Source organism: Chrysoperla carnea, chromosome 5 (genome assembly GCF_905475395.1).
Source record: "Chrysoperla carnea chromosome 5, inChrCarn1.1, whole genome shotgun sequence".
Lineage (NCBI taxonomy): Eukaryota > Metazoa > Arthropoda > Insecta > Neuroptera > Chrysopidae > Chrysoperla > Chrysoperla carnea.
The window spans coordinates 2,187,835-2,200,808 of NC_058341.1; the positions used below are offsets into that span (position 1 = coordinate 2,187,835).

The 12,974-nt window shown below is 28.1% G+C and overlaps 1 protein-coding gene across 4 annotated transcripts in view; it reads left to right on the forward strand.

Moving 5' to 3' along the window:
* LOC123301881 (protein groucho) overlaps positions 1-12,974 on the forward strand; it is a 282,227-nt gene that overhangs the window by 114,403 nt on the left and 154,850 nt on the right. For 3 of the 4 annotated variants that reach the window (XM_044884825.1, XM_044884829.1, XM_044884827.1), the window contains exon 2: positions 10,077-10,106. The exons of the other annotated variant lie outside the window; for it this stretch is intronic. In XM_044884825.1, coding sequence (XP_044740760.1) covers positions 10,077-10,106 — 30 coding nt within the window. The remainder of the gene's footprint in view (positions 1-10,076; positions 10,107-12,974) is intronic. 4 annotated transcript variants of the gene reach the window in all.

The following is a 12,974-nucleotide window of genomic DNA, read 5'->3' on the forward strand; positions in this document are numbered from 1 at the left end:
TCTCAAAAACCATCCATCCAATCATCAAATGAACACGATTTTTGAATTCTATGGGTCAAAATTACCCCTTAAACTGATTTTTATTGAAATTGAAAAGAAAAAAATTTTTCTCGATTTTTCCGATTTTTTCAAAGGGGTACCCCTTAAAAAAATTGCAAAAAATCGGAAAAAAATTGTTGTTTCCAATTTCGATAAAACTGAGTATATAAGGTAATTTTGACCCAAAAAATACAAAAATTGGGTTTATTTAACGTTTAGATGCATAGTTTCTCAGATATCATCCAAAATTCAATAAAAACAGCGATTTTCTCAGAAACCATCCCTCCAATCATCAAATAAACCTGATTTTTGAATTATACGGATCAAAATTACTCTAAAAACTTAGTTTTATTAAAATTGAAAAAATATAAATTATTTTCGATTTTTCCGATTTTTTCAAAGGGGTACCCCTTAAAAAAATTTCAAAAAATTGGGAACAAATTTAATTTTCTAATTCCAATAAAACTCAGTACATAGAGTAACTTTGACCCAACAAATACAAAAATCGCATTCATTTGATTATTGGTTGCATCATTTCTAAGATACCATCCAAAATCACTATAAATACAGAACGATTTCTCGAATCGATTTCAGTCTCGAATCTCAGTTCTCGAATCAATTTCTTTTAAAATTGAATATTTATTTTTTTAAATGTGTTTTAAACTCCCTAATCTGACAATATTTGAAATGAATCACAAATAAAAGAATAGAACTTATATAACCTCATCACCTCCGTTCACTTCCATCAAACCTCACTTCAGTACGTCTCACCTCATCATATAATATTTACAATTTATTATCAAACAAAAGATTACAGTAATGTAAACAATATTTAAGTTATGAATATCAAATATTAGTTTAGTTAACATTCTAATATTACACTTACACAAGTATTGTATAAAATACATAACATTCAAATACATTTTACTACAAATACATATTCAATACCAACCAATACTCTTACTTACTCAAATATCTATATCGTTTACCTTCATTTGTTCATATTACATATCGTACTGTAATTATATTCTACATACCGGAAGTCCCGATCTTCTGAACAAAAATTTATTTCTTTTATTAAAAACAATGAATAACTAATTCGAATTATCGGCGTAAAATACAAAAATTTGTAGTTTCTGAATGTATCTCATGCCATAAATCTTTCTCAAATATAGATAGCACGGTAAGAAATGCATGGCCTTTATTATAATGCTGGTATGGTATAGGGACAGATAGGTATCTGGTATCTACTCAAAAAGTATCTGGTAACACTGTGATTAATATTACTTCAAGATTCATAACTATGGCATTATTTACAATAATGTATGGTCTAAAAACTGGTGCGGTGCCACTTACATTAGTAAATACTAAGTTCAACTCTACAGTATGGTCTTGAGTTCCATTCTACATTGTAGATGTCGCAATGCTACTTTTCCCGCTATGATTTTTGTGCATTTATTAACACGCATTATTGAACTACGATGATAGTCAGTATAGGTGTAAACGCTATACTGACTATGTGTAACGCTATGTTTGTTGTCACACTGCTAGTCACTCTCCATTATTCTTAACCTATTTTGTCATTTTAAGTAGCATCAGTAACATTATAATGTTAAATACTACTATTTGTCAGAAGTATTGTGGATATCAAAGGTCAGTATGGACTTGACACTCATACTGATATCGGCTTATTCGCCCCTAACTATTGCTCATGTTCCGATAGACTGGTATTTAGCCTGAAAAATTGATCGGAGCTCTGATCAGAACCTACTTGTAGTCTACACAGAAAATGGAACGGAATAGTAGCAAATTTTGTCATTCGGAGTAGTATTTATATTAAAGAATTTCTAATCAGTTCAGGAAAATGATAAATAAAATTTAATTGTATTAGAGTATAGATTTCATATTCAACTTTCAAACAAATATATTGCAAAAGCTCTCAATGAAATTCAGATATAACATTATTTAGGATGTAGTGAGTGCCAACCGATATTTATCCAAACCATAAAATACAAAACGTATATTTAACAGTTAATTTGTATTAGCAAACAAAATTGATTTTCTAAATGAAATTTTAGTTATAATAAATATTAATACTTCAGAATAATAATTATAATTCATAAATCATATTACATTCAACCAAAATGTTTTTACAACAAGAGTGAGACGAATGTAGATGGGGGAGCAAAGAGCAGGTACATCAGAAACTATATTTTTAGTTTTAAATATGGTTTTGTTTTAAGGCTATTTTATAAAATATTGAAGCATTTATTTTAAACTTCAATTACCTAGCATACTATTTTTATTGTAATTTAACCGTTTCGATTGTGATAGCTGAGGTTTAACCGAAGATATATGGCCACAGAACAGCGTTTATTAAATTTTGTTTCGTGTAATGAAGACCGTATTTTAAATAAATCACACAATCAAATATAGACAGACAATCGAATTAGATTAATCAATCTCAAAATCTCTGACACCAAAAATGGGATTTAACTTAATATTACGTAAAAAGTTATTTATTACAATCTCGAAATTTTGACAAATTTGCAGCTTAAAGAGATATGCAAGGATTGGATAGTACTAAGGATTTCAATAAAACTTTATAAATACACTTTTTGATTAACAAAGTTTCCAAAAATCAAAAAGAAATTCCTAGGTCATCGGGCTGTTTATTACTATTTTATCGTTTAAAGTTGAAAAGATAATGAATCAGATAGGTTATCCTTTTCAATTGGATATTTCTATATCAAAAAATCTAGAGAGTGTATTAAAAAACTATCTAAAATATTTAGACAATCTTGTAGTTTATAATAAATACCATAAAAATATAAGGTTGCCGATGATATAAAAACGAATTTTATTTTAGTAATGAGTTCATCGAGGATCCATCATTTGATGAACAGGGACAACTATAGTTAAAGTATTGATGATTGAAGACCGATATCTATACTATCAAATTTATAAACATCACTTGCACACAATATATTATATATGTTTGTAGTTGCGTGATATTGTAAAGCCAAAAATAACTCATTACTTGACTACAAATCATGTATTTTTTACTACAGAGGCATTAATGTAGTAGAATCAACCATAAAACTATATTAAAACTAAAATCGTTGACATAATAGTCTTTTTTTAAATGGCGCAAAATTGGATCAAATGTAGTGTCAGTCACATTTGGAAACATCCAGATAGCAATATTTTTAAAGTATATCGAAGAAAAACACTTGATCCTATATATAAATCACAGACTCTCTGTCTATACTTATTAATAAATAATTTTGTATATTTTATTTTTCAAAGTTATGTAAATATATAAAATCAAATTAAATATTTATCATCTTTAAAAGATCAATCAACCATATTTAATAATTATAGATATCTATAGATATATGTGTATATGTATAAATAGATATATATTTTATCCAATACGATATATAAATTACCTTTATAGATATATTATTATTTAATTTTGTTTAAAGCCTTCAGGTGATTTAATTAGTTCGTTAATGTTACTTTGTAGGTAACTAAACTTTAATGTTCTGTTGTGTATGTCTATTTAAAGATTTATTCATTTTATATTTATTTAAAAAACTTTTAAATTTAAATATTATTTATTTAATTGATAAGCAATTATTGTTTTTATCACTGCTCACTGCACGGACAGAAAAGTGAAGTTGGTTGGTTTTTTTAACGCTGACTTTTGCTTACAATCATTACTTTTGTTTGCATAAACCCAAAACTTGGAAAAATTAGTGAAAGCTAAATGTGTGGAGAAAGATTAACTTCTCAATTCTCCAAGAACTTTTGAGATTTTTGGATGTCAAACGTTTGCAAAACATTCAAGATAATACAGTGAATAAGCCGGAATAAAGCCTGAGATAATTGTTGAAATACCATGTATAGACAATGTTGATTACTCTATCACATTACACATCACATCACATACCTATACGTGTCACACATACATAACTGGAAAGCCTATATTAATACATACTATAAAATTTGCATCTAATGTGTGCCCTCGTGAGTAAACAGTGATGTTTACAAACAAATGTTTCAAACAAAAGTTGTTTATTTTTTGATTTTGAAAGTTGATTTGGAACATTTTTTACATTTGAACTTTTATTCTATCTCTAACGGTTTACAAGATGGGTCCTACGGACCCAAGACTCAATTGACTTATGTTGCTCATTTACAAACTCGACCTCATTTTTTACGTTCTGAATGCGCTGTAAAAATTTCAGCTTGATATATTTTTTCGTTTTTGAGTTATCGTGTTGACAGACAACCGAAAATGGACTTATCAGGTGATTTAATGACCTCTTATATCAAAATTTTGGTCGTAGCATCAATATTTTTAAGCGTTACAAACTTGGGACTAAACTTAATATACTATGATATATTTCATGTGTACATAGTATAAAAACGATCAAAAATTATCTGTTTCGAGATTGTGACCGGATCCGTAAAAATATTCGAACCAGAAAAATTCAAAACACTATTAACATACAAATAAGTAATCCATACACATCTGTTTTGTTATATCTTCTAACTTTCTTTTTAGTTAACTTTATGGATGTAAGGATGTTAGGATTTAACTTAGATATAGTTTAGACATTTCTAACACATCGTAAGAGATAAATGACTGTAAAAATAAGGGTAAAAAAAAACATATACAATACACACATACCAATACGATCGTTGGTTTTCACAAGGGAAATGAACAGAGGAAAACACAAAATAATATAGAGGAAAAAAAAAAACCGAGAAAACTGTGAAAGAAAAAACTGATATTAAATTGTTGTTATAAGGGTTAGAATCAAACAACTATAACAATGATATATAAACATAGAAAAAAAAATTGGACCATTATTATTGTACGCGTAAATTTTCGAGAACAAATAAATTCATTTATATATGAAATAAAAAAAAAATCATAGATTTAAGTAAATGTTTTTCGGGTAGAAAGTAAATTCCCAAGTTTTATGTTGAGGGAAAGCATTATGGCATGACTAAACCCCTTAAAGAATTAGTTTTTATTAAAGAGTTCATTCATATACATTTAAACAGTAGTGTTGTACATTACTTTGGTTCCTTAATAGATTTTTTTGATAATATACCCAAATTTTACCCGATCTTAATGAAATTTTTTTTGAATCCCACTAATTTTGGGTCAACCTTTCATTTTTGATGTTAGTTTTTAGCTTACATTCATTATTGTACGAAATATCGTTACAAGAACTCCACTATCTTCAAAATTATTACAGAAAGGTTAAATTTGACAACAAATTTGAAAAGTATGACCCAAAATTAGTATAATTCCATACTTGGTTCATTGAAATTGGATATAAGTTAGATGTGATAAAGCAAAATACAATTTTTTGGATTTTGATGTCGTCATGAAGTTCAAAAAAATCAATTTTTATCATAATATACCCAAATTTTATCCGATCTTATTGAAATTTTTTTTGAATCCCACTAATTTTAGGACTAATTTTCCATTTTTGATGTTATTTTTTAGCTAACATTCACCTTTGTGCGAAATATCGTTACAAGGACTCCACTATCTTCAAAATTATTAACGATAGGTTAAATTTGACCACAAATTTCAAAAGTATGACCCAAAATTAGTATAATTCCATACTTGGTTCATTGAAATAAATTGGATGTGATGAAGCAAAAATCAATTTTATGAATTTTGATGAGGTCACAAAGTTCAAAAAAATGTTTTTGATAATATACCCAAATTTTAGAGATTTAATTTCATAGAGCAATACTACTTTTTTAAAGGTTTAAGTCTACTTATGACTGCCATATATTGACTACTTGACATCATTTGTGATTATTATTAACTGGCAATTTATTGTGTACAGGCAAAATTCTCTCATTTAAAACTATGATTTCGAAGAAGTTAGCAAAGAAAAGGTTCTATTATTGTTATAAACAATTTACTACGTGACCACTGGCTGATTCAAAACGCGAAATAAGTCCATTTATTGTATATGGATCATATTTATTAGCAACTCATTATATTACTTCTACAACAACAACAAAATATGAAATTAAAACATTCTAAGCGTACTCATCATATGTTATGTTATAATAGTAACACTTAGAATGTTTTAAAACGAGCATTTTTTTTGACATTGAGTGTACGTAAATGATGGCACATCTTGTAAACCGTTAGAGATAGAACAAAAGTTTAAATGTAAAAGATATTCCTTATAAAAAAATAAACAACTTTTGTTTGAAACATTTTTTCGTGTTTACCCATGAGGGTGCAAATTTGGAGTAAAATATATATTATCTATTATATGGGAATTTTAAAATAGCTTCAAACATTTTTTTACAATCTAAGTTTATAAAATGCCTACAATTTAGGGTTTCAATAATCCCTAATTTTGGAGCACCTGGCTTGTATATATACAGTTGATACTCATTCACAATGTCTGTATTCCGTACATGAGAATATTTCATCCCTATGTATACATTTACTACGACTATAGCAAGAGCTACCGCCATCATCCATCGACTCATTCACTCACTCACTCATTCAATACACACACACACACACAAAGAGTGTGGGAGTACTAGTAGTGCTTGTTGTTGTTGGTGGTGGTAGTAGCGGCGAACGGTATAATGTAAAAAGGTGATGGTAGTTCTAATGCTTGAACCTACGCTCACTAACTCATTCCATAACTCTCACTGAGTGTGTGTTGAGAATTGCTCATACCATTACATTACAATACTAACCTAACTTCTCCTCGTGCACCCCCCACTCCACATGCAACCACCCCATATTTCCCACCATAACAACCATCATCGTTCAACCTGTTTCACCATTTTGTTATTCAGTTAGGAGATTTTATTTTATATGTTTTTTTTTTTCTATGTATATATATTTTTTTCTCACTGTTCGGTGTTCACTCTCGTTGTTGTGTATCCTATAGCGTTGCTGCTTTTCTTTTTTTAGTATTTTATCAATTCTCTGGTTAACTGTATACAAAGTATACAGCATGTACAAGATTTAATGTACAGAGAGTGTAAAAAGGAGTTATTACTTTAACAGTTGTTTGAAAGAAAATCGACACATTGAGATCGATAATTCAATTTATAAAGGACTTAAGGATGTATGAGCATGACAACAATGTTTGATTTAAAGGCTCAAAATTTGTTTGTAGGTAGTCTTTTACTCAAAGAATATGTGGTTAAAATGTCAGCTTAGGTAACCGTGCAAATTTTTAAGAAAAAAGTCATTAAAAATCGATATATACATTGGCTCTTATGGAGGAATCTCAAAAAACGACATATTTTGGAAGTTTTTGATAATTTTCATTTGGAATGAATGAAAACAAATTTAAAAAAAACTTTTTAATAGAAAGTAAACATATTAGCAATGAATTAGAAAAGAAAAAAACTAAGTGTCACCGTCCATATAAGGGATGTAAGAGCAGGGTAGATTAAGGGTTGAAATTATTTTTATCTTATTTTCAACTTTGATGATGAATTTTGTTATAACTTCATGAATGTAGACGAAAAATAAGAATAAAATTTTTCGATATGTGTCTTGGTTTTCGAAATATCGAAAGCTAAATAATTAAACAAAATTTTCAATTTTCGATATTTTGAAAATTAAGCCAGATATCGAAAAATTTTATTCTTACTTTTCGTCTTATATCGTCAAGTAATAATATAAATTTATCATCAAAATTGAAAATATCTATTTTTAAATTTGTGCCCCCACTACCATGCTCATACATCCTTAAGAATTGAAGTTGGACTAAGTCCAAATCATTTCTGAAAATTTTGGGTGGGAGGGGGGATTAACGGTGGATGAATGATATATTTTTATAGATTTCGCCAAAACTAGTCGGTGGAAATTAAAAAAAAAAAAAAAACTATTTAAATTAAAGTTTAAACCTTACTGAATTATTGAGAAAAAAAAACTGTTGTGTCCGACTAATTAAGGATGTATGAGCACGGTTTTCGTCACATTCACGAAGTTATAACAAAATTTATCATCAAAATTGAAAATAAGATAAAAATTTCAAACCACAATCATTTCAACCACAAGTCCAAACTTGCCTCGGTGATCGTACTGCCTTAAGTTTTTTATCTCATTAAACAAAGTAGTTTCTAATCTAAATCTTTTATTTTTAAACCATTAATAAAAAATAATATTTTAACAGTGTTTTATTTTTGTTTTAGGTAAGTTCACAAATGACAACTTTTCCAAAGGAGAAGGTAATCTTTTCGAATAATAATATAGTTTAAAACCGTTTATAACGATATCGAAAGGGTCATAAGTAAATAGAAATATAATCTAGGAGAATAATCGTGCAATACAAGGTTTTAAAATTGGAAAAATTCATTCTTTCCGAAAAGCATGTTTGTTAGATCAACTTGTATTAATTTGTCACAAATGAGGACACCAAATCCCAATCTTCGTATGACATTATAACAGGAATAGTTCCGTGTGTGTATAATATGACGGGTACACTATTCCAAAAAAAATTGTTGTTTTTTTCGTAATTAAAGTGTACACCACAATGAACACAATAGTAAATATTCTAGATATGCAATGTACCCAATTTGAGTTGGTGCAAGGGAGCCGAGGGTGGGAAAAAATACATCTGTATTTGTATATCTATTTATTTTTTGGTATAGACATTATTGTACAACTAATTCTTAAAATCTTGAAGGGAGACACATTTTTTTCTAATTTTCTTATAATTGAGACCTGTCTTCCAAAATCAATCCAATATTTCCTTCATCGTTTATGCAGTCGGGTTTTTTTGCTTATTACTTTAATTTTTACTTAAGGCTTAAATAGCGACGGCTATCGGCAGCTGCATTAATTAGAAAGTTAAAAAATATCTTCAAAAGCATGTTCGAGAGATTGGAACGAATACACGAACTTTGATATTTATTAGGCTATGTTAACCCGTCAGTACTCGTATCAGCCATTCGGTAATCTGAAGTCGCGTGATGAGAGATTTGCTCACGCGTTCTGCCCATGTATCAAATATTTCGCATGTTAAATATTCTTTAACTTTGTAAATCATAACCTCTACATAATATTATATAAATTTATTTTTTAATGAATTAGCTAGTTAAAAATAGTTTAATTACTGAATGATGTTTCAGAGTGAAAAGAGCAGAGAAATAATCTCTTAATAGTTTAATACATATTTGAAACATAAAAGGTATTTATGTTATAAGTCCAGCGTGAGAAAAATGCTCATAACGCGAGTACTGACGAGTTAAAAGCATCAGACTTAAACAAAAAACGATGCTTTTTGAATGAAACCTATCGAGCCGTTTAGACTAAAAATTAGATTCTTTATCATAGCGACTAAAACCTTTCCTTTGAAGCTCCCCAACAAAGAATCGGAACTCATTACATAAACTTTCTAAAGAAGTAATAATTCCAGTTTCAATACTTTCCAAACTGCCTGTTATTTTAAAATAGACATATGTTGTACTATATAAAGCCTGCAAATATTCAGACAGCAAAACTATGAGACCAAAAACATGGGATGGCTATTATTATTGTTTTATTTTCAAAAAAATAGAAAAACGTAATTTCCTTTTTTATATACTGATAAAAAAAATACTAGCTTCATAGTATAGAGCATAATCTATGAATATGTGATGGGAGAGTCCTTGTTTTATGAGCTCAATACAGGAAAACAAACCAAAACTAGACATAATAGACAAAACACATTAGAGTCGTAAGTAAAATCTACACTTTTTTTATGAAAAATTACTTTAATTAAAGTTTTTATCCTCTCAATATTGAGAGGATTAACTAACAATCACCAAATATTGGGGAAATTTGTCCGAGAGACATTTTCAATCAGAATTTTGACGGCAGATATAACTAGAAAATTTATCCAATATTTAACCCTCTGAAATATATCGTCTAAAAATATAACAATTTATTCAAAATATAAATAATTGTAATTTAATTTTAAAAAATATTTATATTTCTTCAATTTCAACAATTTTTCACGCAATTTTCACAGGTCGAGCAACGGAACGGAAACCACAGATCGGTATGTTTAAATTTTTTGATATGTCTACGACTTTTGAAAATTTCTAAATTTGTAGTGATAAAGATACCGATAGTTAAACAAAGCACAGTTTTTCAACTATTTTGTTTTCAGCTATTGTTTACATGTATTTTCCTTTCATAGTTATGGCTTGTTAAATTCGTTGAATTTAAATACAACGAAATATATATTTCTATGAAAACTATTTATTGAGCTTAAATTGTACATTTCAAAGGAAATCATCATCCTGATTTTCTTTCATATCTACTGCCCCATCCTATGTACTATCAATTACATTTTTCTATTAATTTTCTAGAAAAAATGATTAGTTTTAAAAAAAAATTGTATGTATGTGTTTGAAATAATTTTATAAGCCTATATATATACGGGTTGTATTTTTTAAAACTGTATATAGAAATTATAATCAACCCTTAATATTTTAGCTATTCTAGTTAAACAATTAATACAATTAAAACTTAAATATCACACTGTTATTAAAAAAGCATTTAAATTTATTTTAAACTCTTTTAGAATTATTACTATAATTAGTTACAATTAATTGAAACTAATAAACTTCTGCAATGATGCTGTACAAAGTAGATATATATATACAGTTTAAAAAAGTACAACCCGTTTTACATCCTTGAAAAGGACACTGTTTTATTCGTACAAGGATAATAATAACACAAAACCTTTTAATCTATAAAATACAATGAATTTTTTCAAACAAAGAAAATGATATTATTGATAGAGTATAGATTTTTATATTCCACATTCGAGTAAACAATTTGAAAACAAAATCAATCAAGCAAAAGAAGAGTTAGACATTGAAGGGTTCCGTTTCATTTAATTATAACAAATGGTTTTTTTGAACGGTATATTTTTTTTATTTCACCTTCGAAGTTCAATATACGTTTTAGCCACAAAATGCGTTTTTTTTGTTTTATATTTTCGTGAAACTTTGTATTAATATAAAACAAGAATCTCTAAGCATCCATAATCTAAGCATCCGCGGATAATTTCAAAGAACTTAATAGACTAAGGTAGTTACACACATAAACTGTTTATCTGCCCGTTTCTTCGGAGATTTTTCACAATTAGATAAATATTAAATTAACACATGAGTCGTCTGTCTACGGAATCCTTAAGATAAAAGAGAATCGAATAGTAAAGAAAAAAAGAAAAATGTTTTGCAAACATTTCGAAACATCAAAAATATATTTGAATATGTAATGTTATGAATTTATTATAATTCTGTTCATATCAATTCTTCATATATTATTATCAGAAAAGTAATTTTAATAAAAATACTATACTTGACTACTGCTAAAACTATACTTCGTTCACTGAAGGATAATCTAAACGATCTTGTCACATTACAGGACATTTTACATCGTTATTTTTTAACTGCAAGTTAAACAGATAATGGTCTAAATCCAACTTTTTCGATTTTATCAATAGCTGATTTCTAGAATTTTGTCGATAGGAAAATGTTATAATTTTTTTGTTCTAAAAAGTAAGGGATTCAGAAGGTAAAGAAGGTTCAAGAAGCTCAAAAATTCAGTCTGTTTAACCATTTCGTGAGTACGTGAAGTTCTCTAAATATTGCCAAGTATATCGCCAAAATATAGCGTTACATATCCATGATTTCGGTCTAACATGTATAGGTTGTGAGATAATTTCAAAATTCTAAACAAAGATTGATTTCTCGAATCGATTTTGAGTAATCTTTAGATTTCAAATTTCGTGATTTTTAGACCCTAATTGTTCTACCAAATCAAAAGAAATTTTTTTGTAAAATGTAAAATCGTAAAATTTACATTTTCCATTTTTAACTTCATTTGAGTTAAAGAATTTATGTAAGAATTTATGAAAAATCATCAACCGAATATGATCGTTCATTGAATAAAGTATAGTATTCGATTCGCATATAATATAATGGGTTCCAAAACTTGTATAGAAAGAAGGTTGAAGGTATAGATAGCAAACAAAACACATGATGCATCTACATATTATTATTAGAGAATGTATAAAAGTAAGTAGTAGAAGGTAGAAGGTATGGAGACACAATAAACATGGGAATAAAACATAAATAGCAAAACAACAAAATAACATAGAATAAAAAAAGAATTCGAGTAGCAAGCAAGCTTGTACTACGATACCAACGATACCAATGAGTTGAAGTTAGAAGAAAATAACACATGCAAGTCAAGCACAAGTTACTATTACTAAGGTATATCTGTACACCGACAGTCGACACTCTAGTGAGATTAGGCAAGTCAATATGGCTAGTCAGAGTATGTCTAAACAATTGGCAAAATAAAAATAAAAGTAGATTTCAAGAGGATTGGATTTTGGAAATTTCTTTTCTTATTGAATTTAGGTAGGAATGAAATATACCTGTCACCTGAGAATGATTGAAGTTCAAAATTATTTATTATAATAGGCCTTAGAATTTGTAGTACTTAGAATAAGCTTTACCTATAATACATCATCTTATTAAATAAATACATCTTGTTGTATCAAATTTCGAAAGAAAACGTTCTTTGTTAATTTTTTTAATTTCGATGAAGACTTCAAGTTTCTAAATTCGTTACAGCTCAAAACACAAGGTAATATTTAGCCCAAAATGATCCATAGTTTCTGAAATATCGATCAAAATTTCATACCGTAGAGCGAATTGGCCTAACATATTTAAGGTATTTCTAACATGAAAGCACTTGTCGGCAGATTTAGCTTATTATTTGCACAGGCTCAGAATATTGTTAGCTGTGAGTTTCCGAAGTTGGAGAATTTTTAATTGCTTAGATCGCGAGATAATCAGCTGCAAAATGTAATAAAAATGTAATGTAAACTATGTCGAAAAGTGTG